This window comes from Xenopus laevis, chromosome 3L, assembly GCF_017654675.1.
Source record: "Xenopus laevis strain J_2021 chromosome 3L, Xenopus_laevis_v10.1, whole genome shotgun sequence".
NCBI lineage: Eukaryota > Metazoa > Chordata > Amphibia > Anura > Pipidae > Xenopus > Xenopus laevis.
In genome coordinates this window covers 64643762-64660882 of record NC_054375.1, presented here as the reverse complement: position 1 = coordinate 64660882, position 17121 = coordinate 64643762, and the positions used below count along the sequence as shown (strand labels likewise).

Sequence of the window (17121 nt, the reverse complement as noted above, 5' to 3'; positions counted from 1 at the left end):
GAGTGCATATTCTCTGGGAGAATGTGGCATTTTCATTAACACTTTGATATAACTCTTAATTTATTTCTAACAGAGATTATTTGAAGGTACATCAAGGAATAGTGTGCTGACTGATGCTGGTATCCATTATGTTATTATCTTTAATCCAGTTTAGTCCTGTTCTTTTTTAGTTCATTAACTGCCTTTGTTAGTGTTTTCATTTGCAGTAAGATTGTACATTCTTGTGCGGGTAACTGAATCCTTCAAGCCTGTGCCACTATTTTAAACGTTAAATGGTGCCATGCTGCTGTAATATTATGGCCATCTTTTAATCAAATCCAGTTTGTTGTCAGTTCATCAAAAAAACAGAGCGCCAGGAATGCTATGCTTCCTATAATTTAGAGAAGGTATTACATGGAGATTACAGCTAAATTACAGGGTGTTTCCCCCTCCTTATAGGGTTTTGTACTGAGGCAATATTCATTGTAAGCTTAGATTTGACATGCCACATGCAAGCACACAAGCTGTATTTTTTTCCAGACACTGGCAATGTTATAAAAAGAGATTGCTTTGGGCCAGCACATTGTTACTCCGTTCAGCTCTTTTGTTGACAAAAACAAAAAATATAAAACAGAAGGGTACATCTGCACTTTTTTCTAAAAGCATTTTCAAACCACAGAATGCTGATGTTTCAGGCCAACTCATAAGAGCTTTTTGTCAATCACAATCAGTCAGTTCTACATGTGTAATCTGTGGGGCTTTTATCTGCAAGGCAGGTAGAGGTAGTTGTGCCTTCCCACCAGGGGCATGGCAGGCATTGGGGATAGCTTCATAATATTCTGACATTAGTAGCCTTGCATATAGGGCAATTATATAGTGGGTAATCACCCAATGTTATATATAGTGTGCATATATATATATATGGCGTGGGGATGTTTGTCTGTACTAGAGTATGAGAGCACAGCTAGGAGAAACTGCAGGAAAACTGGAGGATGTAGAAAATATAGAAGGGGTTCAGAGCCTGCGTGGAAAGACCACATTCTAGGCACTAGGGCCTGGAAAAGATCTGCTGCCTCAGACAACAGGGTTGTCCAGTTTGTTGTTACCTGAAGAGTTTTGGTTAGATTTCCAAGTTTAATTTGCAAGGTTTGAGTGATCTAAGGCCTTACCTTTTTCACAATGTGGGCCATAAAATCCATCAGGACATTCACAGACATGCCTATCATTGCAGAAACCTCCATTTCTGCATCCTCCAGGACATTTTGCTTAAGAAAGGGTAAAAAATAAGTGTAAAAATAGATTATCTTTTATTTCATTATAAAATCAAAACCATTAGTCATCTGCAGTAGAGGAGATTTAGGCAACCAATCTCCACGTGTGCCAGTACCCAACGACACAAAAGTCAGTCCTCAGCACCTGTTTTTTAAAGACCTATCAGGTTCAGCTGATACTTTGCGAGCAATTTACAGAAGCAATTTACAGTCTTGCATCAGTAATTATGTGGTATTGGTGAGCACAGAATTCTGCAGTGTGTGATACCCATCATATTTAAATTTAAAAAAGTACTATATAGATGTAAGATTTCTACTCCCAATTTTTTTTTTTAAAAGGGCCCTTTAAAGCACTGGGAAAAAGTTCACAGCAAACTTACTTTACTTAACGTACTAGTGACTAGATGCTACTAAAATGAAAACACAACATCGTTTTTCGAGGTGTTAAATAGGGTTTGCTACCATATGCTTGACAAAGTTAAAGCATTTTGCATAGGTAACAAGAATGGGGCACCTGTATACCTAGCGGTCATATGAAGGTGGTAGAATCATGTTAAATCATATTAAAATGTGACCAGCTACAAAGAACACTATTGTTTTATAGTAGCTTGGCTTTCGTTCCAACATTCCTTTAAAGCCTGGTTTAAATGTAACAAATCCTCACATGCACATCACTTGTTCTGTACCCAATCTCACACATTCATATACATCTTCTTCTCTCACTTATATAGACTCTCTCCAGTCTCCATGTGTGTACCCATACATTTGATTCCCTCCCTTTTACTCTACAGAAGCCATTGCCTCATAACTTCACATAAAACATCACTGCACTCATCCTCCCTCCCTGACTCTCTATCCTCAACCTAACTCCAACTCACAATTCTTTTGCCTGCTACTTCATCCTCTATTTTCATTCCAGACAGGACTTTGGTTATTTGGGTTATTTGATTAGCTTAGTATGAAATGTTTTTGATGTATTGTCATTTTTTATACTAGAGAGTATACTCATACTCATACTAGTATATAGTATACTCATACTAGACTAGGGAAACAATAAAGGATAATGACTATATATGATCCCTATTTACATTTTGCAGAAATAACATAGAACATGTATATATCTTGATTACCTTGCTGGCATGTCTTGAAAAAGATGGCATTCTGCGGCGTCTGAAGAATTACATTGCCTTCCGAGTTCATAACAATTACATTAACCTCAAAAGCAGCAACACCATCCTGATTTCCAAGGCAAGGAAACCCAACCTGAACAACTACAACACAACATAAAAAATGCATTTTAAAGAAGTCACTGGATACCATTCAATTCATAAAACAAAAAAGGGGCAAAATCAGTTAGATGTCTAAAATGTGCTTTATTTTCACTAAAAGTACAATGTACAACAGGAAAGATGAGCACCTGGTCTCAGGTGGTACTGTCTGAAGTTCAACAAGAAATTAGAAGTAACGCCTGACTAGTATAGAAGATTGTATTGTAATTACTGTCAAGGTAGGGTGCATAGTAATCCTGGGCTGTACTGTTGGATCTTAAAGGAAACATGAATATCATTCTAGATGGAAACACAAGTGTTGCAAGATATCTGGTTTCACAGAGGACAATAATGCATTGAAATGCAATTAAATATGCAATATACAAATTTATAACCATAGAAGAAACCCTTGAAGTACTGGGGGGACACAAGAAGTAAAAAAAATATTATTTCTAAACATTAAAAGTACCCTTAAACTGCTGTGGAGCCCAATAACTTCCATTTATGACACTGTTAATGTGTCAAATAATGTGGGACTCTACCAAAATGTTTCAGTCTGTTGTTAGATGCTAACAAATTATACAAGTTTAGTAGGGTAAAAATGATTTACAACTAATGTGTAAACATAAGTAATAATAAAGATAATTAGCCTAGTATAATATTCTTTGCCCTCATTCTCAGTGTTGTATAATAAATAAGAAATTCATTTGACAGGGCATTAAGTGGGATCAACATTATTCAAGGGCATACCATATATACCAAATGACCTGGCACACACTGATGTTCTTGGTGCTGTGTTGTCCTTGTTTCACTAGGTGATAGTGATTTTAAAAGGTACATTGACAAAAAGGCCCCAAAATATGTGTATTCAGAATCTTTACTGACTGGCTTCAATAAAATATAGTGGGGGCAGTTTGCACCAGGTTGCTGCTTATTCTTTAACTTACTTTGTTACATTAATCATTGGTATGTGCACCAATAATTTCAAGTTTATTTTGTGAATCTCCCAAAATATGTGTACTCACGTTTGAATACATTATATTCAGTGTTCAAAGTTCACAGTCATTGAATGCCATCAGCCTGCCCTGAGTAAATTTCATAGATCTTCTGTCCTTGATATTTACTGGCCTCAACCTGTCCCAATCTTGTCTTCATTGTCCACCATTATTTTACCTAGGCCTTCTTCCTTGCTTTTGATACTAGGCTGTTTCAGCCCTGCCTTTGTTTATGGGCCTCTGCTACACCTCTCCTATATTTCTTTATGTTTTTCTTAGACTGTGACATCCTAAACCAATGCACCAAAGTAAATTGAAAGGAACCCACCTGTAGCTTTGTGCGGCACTGTTCCCAGTAATGGTACATTCACAGTTGGATCAGCCATGATTCCTTTATCTATCGATCGCAGTGATAAAAACTCATAAAAGTATTCTGCCTGAAACACAATTTGCAAATATACTGTGAAAGACAACAGTGAAAATAAGATCATAATATTAATGATAAAACTAGAAATTGATGATTCAATGATACTTAAACTTTATTTATCTCATATCTGGCATTGAGCGTTCCCATACCAGTTAACCTAAACAAATGAAAACTCATTCTTTGATTTTCAAAGAACAGTGTCTTCCTGTGGCCAAACTGTCATGATATATTACAATATTCTTTCAATTTAGCATCTGCCAGACTACCATGATCTGGAGAAAAGTTTTATCACTTGATACACCTGTCATTTATAAACAATGGGCAAATTTGCACATGTGCAGTAACCCATAACAACTGATCAGTGATTACCTTTTTTCAGACAGCTGCAGGTTGTCCAAAAACAAAGATTTGATTTGCCTAGTGTTTATAAATGAGCCAGTGTCATTTGCTGCTTTTAACATTGTCCAAAATAATGTATGCCAGATTCATGGATGCAGTAAAATACATCTAATATGAAAGGGTTTGAGCCCACAAGGGAGCCAAAGGGGTATTTTTTTAATATGTCCTCCTTGAAAACCTAGAAATCTATGGAACCTTTTACAGAATGATATACATAATGAATAACCATACTTTTATTTTAATTTTGGCAGGGGTCCAGTAGAACCAGGAAAATTCTCTGTCATTGATTTGAACCCCTTTTATTCTCCTACATCACAATACAGCATTCTAATATTTTTTTACGTAAGAAAAGTGGGAGAGAAAGTAAATACACAAAACCATATGGCTATAGTTACCCATTACCTTTTCTAATAGCTGAGGATCACTTATAATACCTAATTTTCATTATACAGATATATATATAGTGGATAATGTACCCCCTACTGTAATTTATAAAGATATTATAAGTCACCGAGGAGTTATGTGACCATATAAAAGCACGAGGCCGCAGGCCGAGTGCTTTTATACAGGTCACATAACTCCGAGGTGACTTCTGATATCTTTATAAATTTAGGTAGGGGGTATATTATGCATTATAATCTACAGGATTTTTTGTGTGAAATGTCTCACTTTCATGTATGTTCTTCAAAATGCTACACTGTGTTGTGTTTACTTTTGTGTCTGCTAAACTTGTGTTTGTTCCCTGTGTGTGTTCACATTATTTAATTTTGTTTCTTGAGTTTCCCTATAGTTCTATTTGTACCTTTATTTTTATTGCTTCCAGTTTTGTTCAGCTTCTTGTTCTTATGCCTGCCATTGGTGACGTCATCAGCTGCTACGGAGTTTGGGGAAAGGCACCATAAGGAGTGAGAGAGTGACAAGAGTAGACACGGAGCTTGGGAGGGGCAGCAAAGCATGAGAGGAAGAGAGATTTTCAGCGAGCAAACTTGCCATGGTGGGAGGGGGAGAGAGACTGGAGTGAGATCCTGCGAGACAAGAGACGCATCATGGGGAGGGCGGAGCGAAATTGGAGACGAAGGGGCAGGGAGATTGACGTGCAGATAGCTGTGAGGCAGAGAGACACAATTGAGCCATGTGAAGAAAGATAGCTCCTGTGTCTGAAAGTAAGATGGGAGGGGAGACGAGTGAAAGGAAAGCAGCAGGGAGGGAGCAGCAGTGCAGGTGCTGTCTCTGTCTTATAATCAGCGCGTTCTGACGTAAGAACGCGCCGTTTATAAGGATATAATTTACAGTCTGGCCCATAGGGAATTAGCTGGTCTGTAGATTATATATATATATTTCCTACGTGATATATCCCTTTAAGCCATAAAGGCTTTCCTTAAAGGAATTATTCAGTGTAAAAATAAAAACTGGGTAAATACATAGGGGCAAATTCACTAAGCACCGAAGCGCCGAACGCTAGCGTTAATTCGCTAGCGTTTGGCATTTTCGTTACTGCGCAAATTCACTAACGAACGCTGGCGTCGTTTCGCTAGTGTTACTTCGCACCCTTATGCCAGGTGAATTTTCGCTAGCGACGTAACTACGCAAATTCACTAACTTGCGCAGTGTAGATAGGGATTGTTTCAAAAAAAGTCAAAAATTTTTCTAAGTCCCAAAAAATGCTGGCGTGTTTTCTACATTATGGGTGATAGGCTGAAAAAGATCGAAAAAAATTTTGGGGCTCCCCTCCTTCCCCCCTACATTTCCTGACTCATGGCAACTTACCTAGACAGTTGGCACATGTGTAGGGCAAAATAAAATTTTTATTTGCTGATTTGAAGGTTTTCTTGGCATTTGTATTGCTGATACGTATTCCTCCATTGAAATTTGAATTTGGCGCCGTATTAGCCTTCGCTAGCGTAACTTCGCTTTACATAGTGAATCAACGCTAGCGCAACTTCGCAAACTTACGCTACCCCTGAGCGCAACTTCGGATTTTAGTGAATTTGCGGAGCGCTGGCGAAACTACGCCTGGCGAAGTGCGGCGAAGTTGCGCCTGGCGCAACTTCGAATCTTAGTGAATTTGCCCCATAGGCTGTGCAAAATAAAACATGTTACTTATATAGTTAGTTAGCCAAAAATGTAATGTATAAAGGCTGGAGTGACTGGATGTGTAACATAATAGAACAGAACACTACTTCCTGCTTTGCAGTTCTCTTGGTTTCCCCTGATGGCAGTGCAACACTCATAGACTATACATGGGCCAGAGTCTAAGAGGATTTGGAACACCATCATGGGGTTCAAGGTTAGTAATAATAATTACTAGAGGAAGAGTACCTTACAAATTGGCACCACACAGTGATTTACACTTTACTATCTGCAAAGCGCAAGGTCCCAAACATTACATATAATCGATGACTTACCTGTATAGCTATGAAAGGCAAGTAAAAAACACATCCACATCAAAAAATGTAAATCACCTTTTCCTTATGTTATAATTTGACGAGAGAATGTTTAACTGAATATATAGGCAACCTCCAGATATTAAGCAACTACAGGTCCCAGAATGCTGATGTTAAGCAACTATAGCTCCCAGAATGCTGATGTTAAGCAACAACTACTTCCAGCATTCTGACAACAGCTGAAGGCTTATGGTGAATGTAGAAACTGTAGTTCCAAAACTCTGGAGGGTTCTATATGTTTTCTATTCTTGATGTAATTTTTTCCATTTTTCCCTTTTTATTATTTTTCTACATATCCATTTCCTAGCACAAAATGTATATCTTGTTATGGTTTCTCATATTCTATCCTGGGAAATCAGTTTCTGGAAAAATCAGTCAAATGATATTACTATGTCATTTCATATAATATGCCATTGTCCACACAATTTAACATTAGCTGGAAGACAGAGGAATGTGGCCAAGGCACTATAACTAATCCTCTAGAACATTTAGAAAATATGCTTAAGTGGTAACATGTTCACTGGAAATGACTTAACTTGAAATATGCAACTTAAAACAATTTTTCTTCCTTCATTACTCAGTGATAGTCCCTGAGATGATTTGCTGAGAACGAGTTCTCGGTTTGTAAAAAAAACAAAACATTTTCAGCCATGAAAGGTAAGACACAAGGCTAACTGCTACAGAATCATTTTGGACAGGCTTCAAGCTATTAAGCCTTTGTTCTTAAGACTTACACGGTGGCTTTGATGTCTCGGATAAAACACCCTGGGCACTCTAAAGACCAAATGCCTGATTCTTTTCTAATGAAAGTCAAATCTATAACGCACATGAGTTAAAAGGCAGAGAAATTAAAATGCTTTTGTAATTAAACCTTTATGGACTGTTTATGTTTCATTAACCCTTTTCTGTCAAAATGCTTTTGCTGTGTGCATTGCATGTGCAAAAGTACTATAACGCTATTGGGGGCTAGTGACAGCAATTACTGACAAGTGTCAAGCACAGATCAGGTTTTACTAAGACAAGTCTCTCCATTTGGAGACCCATTGGTGGGATGTGGCTTTAAGGATGCAAAGTAAAATATATTCCTCATATGCAAGTAAAATATGGCTATATCATTTTTCTGACTCTAATTTATTAACTAAACAACAGGAATAACATGAATATACAGTATATTTTGTGATTTCCTCCAGCTTTTTGTTGCCTGTTCCAGTTCACCTTCTTATATACCTGTTATATACCTGTTCTCCGGGCCTTCTTTTTGACGTCTATACATGTCACCATCCATAAACATAATCTATAGGACATATTACAAGTAAAATGATTTTCTTTGTTGAAATGTGTGAAAAATTGTGTTGTGTTTATCTGCAAATTCAGTTTCAATGCATTAACCCTGCAGACTGTACAGGCAGGAATTCATTAAACAGTATTTATGCCTGCATGGACCAAAAATATAACTTAATCCAAGATTCTTAATAACAAAAATTACAAAAACACAGCCCAGCATGATAAGGTAAAAGTTACACACAGAAGCTGTACTTAAAGGAAAAGAATCAATATATTTGTATAGGTGGCTACTTATTCAGACTATACTGTCTATACTGACTAAAACTTCGAAATTCAACCATCGAATTTGATGCTTCCATAGTCGAAGTATTTTTTCGATCGAAAATGGTTGTTTTCGATCAAAGTAAAAATCGTTCGATCGATTGATTAAATCGTACGGTTCGAACGTTTTTTAAAAAAATACTTTGACTTCTAAAAACTTAGCCAAATACTGGCTATAGGTTCTAGGAGGTCCCCATAGGCTAACATAGCAATTCGGCAGGTTTAAGGTGGCGAAGTGTCGAAGTCGAACTTTTTTAAAGAGAAAGTACTTTGATTTTCGAATGATCAAATATTCAATGTTTTTCAATTCGAATAGAATTTTGGCCTATTCCATGGTCGAAGTACCCAAAACGTTTTTGAATTAGAAAATTCACTTCGACCCTTAGTAAAAGGCAACGCCACCCAATTATGTGTTTGCATAGTTAAAGAAAATGCAAGCAGCAAGCAGGGACAGAAAAGGGATTAAGATGAAACTAGAGCTCCAAAGCCTACAGCTACTGTCCCATTGGACTGTTTCACAGGCTGCATATAAGTACAGGCCGAGAAACATTCCCTCCACTTGTTTCCACACTCTCCTGTGTCGGCACTCAGAAGCACTATGTAGGCCTGGGTGCAGGCATGGCACCAATTTCTGAGTGAAAATGCATACATACGCATTTATATAACAAACAGTGTCATAGAGGTGAGGCTCTATGATTTCTATGCCTAAATATAAATAAATGGAAGGAGAGACAGAAAGCACATATATAAAGCACATATCTTTTCAAAATGTCCTACCTTGCACGTGCACAAAGAGATTTTAAAATAACACAAAACAACTTGCTTATTGATAGTTTATCCCGGCACATAATCTCTGTGCTTGTGTGACATACAGGATAGTATATAAACCAGTTGGGAGAACAAAGGTTGTGTATGTTACATTTATACTATGTAAACTTCTATAGAAACCAGATGTAGCTTACAAGGTGCCTTGCATCTCCTCTTCTCTGAGCATTAAAGCCTTTTTTGGCCAAAGTTTCAGACGTTTAGCGCTGTTTTCTATCAGATACAACAGATGGCAGGCACATGCTTGTTCTAGCAAATGAAGTGGGATCTCAGCAACATTATGCTTTGATCCCTGGTGGCATGTCTACAACACCACGATGCAAAATACCACAGATGAACAGGATCGCAATATTAAAGACTGGAAGCCGCACTTTTGATATGCGAGCCCCCCTTTGGAAAGAAGAGGAAGGGAAAAAAAATTCTGGAGAAATGTCATGCCCACAAAATGTAAACATTTTCACATTCCGTGCTGGAAATGGAGCTTTAAAGGTCAGAAAACAAGGTATTTCCTCTGTTTGGTGACATACACCATAGTGAAGGTATTAATAAAATTCCCCGGAGAGCAAGTCTGGAAAAAGACAGTTATCTTGGCTTCCATGATAATTGCAGTTCTAATAGGAAAGGATCTAGATTACATGCCTAATGCAATTAGAGAAATGCTCATTAAAAACTGTAATTACTCGTTAATTAGTCATTTAACTGAATCTTCTTTTATATCTTTGTAACCTTGAAAAATTAGGGACGCCAGTGAGCTGTTGTTACTTTTAACTCCCGGCATTCATAGCTGGCAGTGGTGGAAATTGCAGTTCACAATTCACCATATTCTCTTTGCATTTAGTATGAAGGTAAAAATCTGTGCATGCTGAGGCTATAGAGATAAATGCATAGGTGTAGCTGTAGTTAGTGGAGTGTCACAGATTGTTGGTGGTTTTTACAGCACAGTCTTTATATAATAGACCCCAGTATTCCTTCCAAGCCTTGTGGCTTAACCACATAACAGAACCCAAAGGTAATGCTGCAATGGTAAGCTGCATTCACACCTCAATGTAGTTGATGAATGTTTTGATTTAAATGAACTTACTAGAAAGGTTAAATATACATTTTTGTTTTTCCCCTGTACGTTACTACGTGTGACATACTGAAAGCCTGTGGGGTGCTGAGCAGCTGGGTAGAGCAGCTGCTTAGAGATGCTTTTCACTGTCTGTCCTTACTGCTTTGAATATTCACCTTAAACAACCACTAAAATACTAGATAATTAAATGCATTATGGCATCTTGTATCATTCACAAAATGATTACATTAAAGTACCCATACCCTTAGAGACCGCAAGATATGCCATCTAAATGCAGAGTTATACATTCAGGGTGCCTCTAAAACTGCTTTGCAACTGTAGGCACATGAAAATTGGTGGTAAGGCTGTCATGCAGACAATGAAAGTATTAAAAAGAAGCCTTTGCAAAGTATAGAAAGGCTCAGTATTGGGTTTCTCTGATATGTCAGACAGGAAGTCTATTATACAAACAAAAGAAAAGAGACACCTACAATCACACCCTTATCTCATATAACTTAAAAAAATGTTTCAATATATATGATACCAGTGGTTTAAATAATAAGAGAAAGATGCATTTTAGGTTTAATGGTTATTTAAATAAGAATTCAATGTGCAGCTTGATTCAATACAGGCCACCGCCACTGACATCGTGACTTATACCAGTTGCTTGGTGTACAGGATATGATCATGTTAAGACAGTGGTCTGAGTCCACATCAAGGCGTGAATCTGCTCTGTATCAAGGGGTAAACTTGTAGAATGCTTTCCAACATATAACATCTCATTATTTAAACTAAATCAAAACTAGTTTGAATTGATCATCTCTATTTGTAACCTGGTAAAACCAGACGAAATACATCTTAGGGCTCATAATAAAAAAGGAGAAAAAGAAACACACAGGTATTACTCTTGCTATCAGCCATCTGATGAAACATAAAATAGGCCAAAATGTTTGTTTCCTTTAATAATTTTTAAAAATTAAAAATATTCCTTGACTGAGTGGCAGGATTTTCCAGAGATATTAAACCAGAGCAAATACAAGTCTGGAAAGTGTTTCCACTGAATGGATTGTATTTCTCTTTGTACTAGTGTGCGATTCCATTCATCCATCATGAAAGAACATTTGTAATAATATTCAAACCGAACCAGGTGTTTAGCCTCAGTGTACAAGCAGAACAAATGCTTCCTGAAGTGATGTCTAGGTAATATAAACCACTGTATAGCCATCCCTCTTCCCTTTGCATTTGATTTCTTTTATATTAAATAGCAGACTTAATCTTATTTCTACACTTAGAATGTTCTATTATGGGAGGTATTGGGCTACAATAACATATAAACATTTAACAGCAGTTTTACGAGCCAGAGTTAGGTTTCAACATTTGAAATATGAAATGTCAAGGGAAATTCATATTTAATCAGATTCATTTGTCATTCCATCAGTGAGCATTTGGCGTGCATACAAAGTAAGTAGAGACTGATACACTAATATACAGGTCAATAAACAGATGTAGATAGATAGATAAACAGGTACAGGATAGATACAGATAGATATATAGATGCAGAAAAATAGATAGATGATAGACAAATATATGATAGATACAGATATATCAGATATATCAGATAGATAGATAGATGATAGATAGAAAGATAGATATGCCAATAGATACAGATATATCAGATAGATAGATGATAGATAGATGATAGATAGATAGATAGATAGATAGATAGATAGATAGATAGATAGATAGATAGATAGATAGATAGATGATAGATAGATAGATAGATAGATAGATAGATAGATAGATAGATAGATAGATATGCCAATAGATACAGATATATCAGATAGATAGATGATAGATAGATAGATAGATAGATAGATGGATGGATGGATGGATGGATGGATGGATGGATGGATGGATGGATGGATGGATGGATGGATGGATAGATAGATAGATAGATAGATAGATAGATAGATAGATAGATAGATAGATAGATAGATAGATACTGTAGATATGCCAATAGATACAGATATATCAGATAGATAGATGATAGATAGATAGATAGATAGATAGATAGATAGATAGATAGATAGATAGATAGATAGACAGATAGATAAAAGTATCTAGATATCTTTCCAAGTTGTCACCCTTAAAGGAGAACGAAAGCTTAACCAAAGAAGTAGGCTAGAAATGTTTTTGGCTTCTGTACCAGCCCCAGGCACCCACAGCCCTTTAGCAGGGAAGATCTGTGCCTCCAAAGATGCCCCAGTAGCTCCACATCTTTTATGCTGATTCAATGCACATGCTCTGTGCTGCTGTCACTTACTGAGATTAGGGACCCACTCACAATATACTGTACACATAGAATATAAATGTCACAATATAAGGCTGATTAGTAATTAATACAGATAATTACTACATGGCAGCACAGAAACGAGTGCAACTTGCACCAGAATTTAATAATCATCCCTTTAGCATCAGTTTATATTACAGACGAACCTCATTTTCTGCTTGATAATTTGTGACAACCCCTTAAGCTTAGCGTCTCAACAGCTGCTCAGAGCCAACTGAGCGTCGCAGACCCCCTGTGACAAGTTTGAAGTCCTGGATCATTGCTACTATAGAGAAGCTGAAACTTTAGGCTGGTGCAATAAGTGCAGTATATAGAATATAGCACCCCCAGCCACTGCTCTGGCACCTCTTAGGGGAGGCCAGCCCCACAGTCTACAGAGAGATAAACAGATTGTGAATCTGGTAGACATTTTTATGTGATCACAACTCAACAATAATTAACAACATGAGCAGTAAAAGCCTGTCACATACTGATATTTGCAGCTGCTACTTGTTGTAAGTATTTATTGTATCCAGTAGTGAAACTATTGTAGACCATGAGGCTCACTACACTGAAAATAATGAAACCTACAGTTTATGGAGTCAGTGACAAGTGGCAGCCTTAACTTTACTGTGGAATATAAGTCATAAGCGATCCTGTTTTGCAATAACATACATGTAGTACATGGGTATTAAGTGTTGTAAACAAGCATACTCTTCTGTCTTACCTGCCCTGTTGCTTGCCAGGTAAAATTCATGGTGTGGATGTTGACAGGTATGGCTGGCATTCGCTGTTGGGCTTTTCTAAAATCATGAGTAAACGGTGCCATTTTCCCCTCTGAAACAACCAGAATATCCTCCTCAAAGCCTGTTAAGACAAATAAAGAATATATCAGGAATTGCAATGGATTCTGTGCGTAATACAGATGAAGAAATCTGCACTCTCAATCTCTCTCTGTGATTGACAACATAAAGTATGACTGTTGAGAAAGTAAGAATAATATATATACACATACAAGTACCTATTAATACTCTGGCTTGGTGAGCATCAATCCACATGTACAAAGTGTCCTCCTGCTGCCCGGCCTCTGCATGTGCAAGAACAAACAGAAAGATGCTGCATAGCTGAGCTGCAAAGTAGCCTGTTAGAGGCATTGTGAGCAGCAACTTCACTTTATCTCCCTCTGCCTTGGGCTCTTTCAGGCACTATTTACTTTCCCCTGTGTGTAGCTGAGCAGTCTTGCTTCTCTGAACTGACTCAGGGGGCTGGCTTTTGGATGTTTGGAATCAATGAAGTAGTAAAGGAAGGGTGGGTGTGTGAGTCAGGGGAGGTGCCTGGATCCAAATAAATGAGCAGCGGCGCAGGGTTAGGCCACAAGAGGCTGCTAGAGCTCAGTACGGCTGTGAGATTAGTCTTGTTCCATATATAGATGGATTCCATACCAGAACTGGACCTATGCAACTGCAAGTCGCATCAGCTGCATCAACATACAGCACCTCCTGCCAATTTGTGCATTATTTCATTACCATTATTTTCATTTGTTGCTTGGTTAAAACCAGGGAAGTTGGCAATATCTGAGGCACTAGTCATCCTCTTGCGAATTACACAGAGTGTGCCTATTGACGCAGGGCAAAAATACAAATCAATGAAAGGCGCACCAATAAAGCTGAAAAACTGAGGTGCAAACAGCCAAAAAGTACCCCCCACATAATAACAAAATTAGCACTATTTCCGTATATACTGGGCTTGCACACTCAAATAAATTACAAATTGGTATCACAAAAGAAGGTTTCTTTATATAAAGGCAATACACAATATAAAAAATAATAATAGCCTTTGTTAAGGGAACTGACGAGGCTATTATGCCGAAATGTTGGGGTTATTCTAATTTTTGGCAAGTGTATCTGATTCTTGTTTCTTTTTTGCCTAGAATATACATTTGGGCGGTATGTAGTGTTGCCACCTTTTCTGGAAAAATATACCAGCCTTCCTATATATTTATCTTTTTTCCCTATTAATAACATTGGGATCAATCATAATTTTTACTGGCCAGGTGGCAACCCTAGTGGTATGTATCCAATCAATATAACAGGATTGAATTGTATATATATATATATATATATATATATATATATATATATATATATATATACATAAAATTTTAATTATATATGTGTTTGTGGCAAACTACTGCTTTGGTTGATATATTGTGTATTGCCTTTGAATAAAGAAACCTTCTTATGTGATACCACTTTGTGTTTGTAATTTGAGTGTGCATTTTTTTTTTTTTTTTTAGAATTATGGAGTTGCATTTGCCACCTATGGGTGATATCAACATTCTGCAGAAACATAGCTGTTTGTACGTAGTTCATTCATTTGGACCCCTGCTTGTTTTTAATGGGTATGCAAGGAAGATAATTAAATCCAGAAAGACAAGGACAAATTCCTAGACAGAGCAGGCAGCTCTAAGTATGTTTGAAGTAGAGCTTTTTTACAGCCACAAGCCATGTTCAATTAGTGACTTTGTGGACAGCCACAAGCCATGTTCAATTAGTGACTTTGTGGAGAGTGTTCTTTCTTTTCGTAACCATGATAGTGCGCAAATACCACAGAGAACTCTGATCAGTCACTGGAGAAGTGCTAAGTGCTAAATTAAGTCTGAGGTTCAGCAGTATTGGCTCAGTATTTGTTTAGGGCAAGACTGAACGACCAGAGGTCCTTAAAAGGTTTAATTGCCCCAGACCAACAGTACCTGCATCCTGGCACCAACAGATTGTAAGAGGTGGTACACCTATAAGTAAACATTTAGTATATTATAGAAAGGCTAATTGTATGCAACTTTTCAACTGCCCATCTTCTTCGAAATCTTTCCAGTTGACCCTATCTAAAAACAAATGCTCTGTAAGGCTACAAAAGTATTGTCATTGCTATTTTTTATTACTCATCTTTCTATTCAGACCCTCTCCGAATCATATTCCAGTCTCCAATTTATACCAACTACACACAGGAGTAGAGTGCTCACCTGTTGCTCCATCAATCTTTTCAGGTGTCTAATTTTTATTCATATCAAACCATGGTTGCTTGGGCTATTTGGAACCAGATTGCTTGAATTGCATATTGGACAGATGTTGAATAAAAAAGCTAAAAAAACTTCATGAATAAAAAAAATGAAAATCAACTGCAAATTGTCTCAGAATATCACTCTTTACATCATACTAATAGATGATTTAAAGGTGAACAGCCCCATTAAGAATGTATTGTTTCCATAAGGATATTAGCAGGCATTTTTGAATTCAAGCCCTTTGAATGACACAGACTCAAATTGAAGTCACATAAGTGATACCGGCACTTTCTACACATCAATCAGTTAGACCACTGTACTACTGGAATTGACTAGCTTGACTGTTCTTTCAAGAACAATATAGCTTCCAGGGCTAGACAGCCAAATCCTTTAAACAGAGAAGACATCTACCTTGAAGCTTACATCTTCCACTATGGAAAAAATAAAAGAGAATCCTTTTAACACATTTCTTTGGTTACTTTACCGTATATATATATCTCCAAACAATCTGTTTAGATGCACAGTTAAAAATGCATATGTTTGGTAAAGACCAGCACTCCCTTGAATTGGATTAAAAGCCACAAAATCTCTTTATAATGTTCATGGTTACTATTTACACCACTGTAGAGGCTTAGAAGAATAATGCATAGCAATAAAAAAAGATAATAAATGTGAGTCTGGAAACAGGAGATGGAGAAGCATGCAGTTCTTGAATAACAAGGCGCTGTTGCCACCTGGTGGACACCTGCTTACAATACAATTTTATTGCATTTAAACATGATTTAAAAAATAAAATAAAATAGTTTGCTGTATAGTAATCCCTCTTTATCAGATCTTTCCTGGTGGCAAATAGGGCAGTTGGGCCCTGTTCTTCAGAACAACAGTGGGTGGCCCTTTGCTGATTAAAGAATTGCCTGTTTATATAGATTCCTCTATTAATATGGGGAACCACCATAGATAGCTTGCCTTAGCTAGGCCCCTCAAAATCTTAGTACTGCCCTGGTCCATGTATTTTTTTGCACTTTGTACCCTGCCTTCCTGCCTAAAAGAATTGCATTGCTCTATGCATGAAGGGCAGGAGGGGTAGGCACATTGGCCATGAGGACAAGGCTGGCATCCAGCCATGCACCAAGGCAGAACTCTGCACCTTGTGCAGGAATTGTTATCTAGTGGGGAGTGCAGTGTGTAGCCATTCTCTGGGCAGAAGTGCTCTCTGCATGAACAGTATGGAGCAGTGTAGTTAAGGAGGAAAAGCAGAGAGAGTAGGCAGGCAAGGGCAGGAGTGCCTAGAGCAGTGCAGAGTATACAAATCTAGTGCTGATTCTGGGATGTCACAATCTGAATAATTCAATCTGTGTTATCTGACAAAGAGATCCATATTTTTTTTAATTGTTTCATTTGTTTTAAAATTGGAAGCTGCCATACATAAAGATATTTAAAGAGCTATTAAAGTGCTCCTCCACCCAT

The 17121-nt window shown here is 37.4% G+C and overlaps 1 protein-coding gene across 2 annotated transcripts in view; it reads right to left on the bottom strand.

The window, feature by feature from the left end:
- The window catches only part of wif1.L (WNT inhibitory factor 1 L homeolog), a 33944-nt gene that overhangs the window by 8664 nt on the left and 8159 nt on the right, over positions 1-17121 (bottom strand). Inside the window, exons 1-5 of one of the 2 annotated variants that reach the window (XM_018252417.2) lie at positions 13615-14568; positions 13321-13460; positions 3842-3950; positions 2381-2521; positions 1149-1244 (exon numbers count right to left, since the gene is read on the bottom strand). In XM_018252417.2, the coding sequence (XP_018107906.1) occupies positions 1149-1244; positions 2381-2521; positions 3842-3950; positions 13321-13460; positions 13615-13747 (619 nt within the window). In that variant the 5' untranslated portion in view covers positions 13748-14568. Of the gene's footprint in view, positions 1-1148; positions 1245-2380; positions 2522-3841; positions 3951-13320; positions 13461-13614; positions 14569-17121 lie in introns of those variants that run through there. The other variant, XM_018252418.2, reaches the window with a different exon arrangement.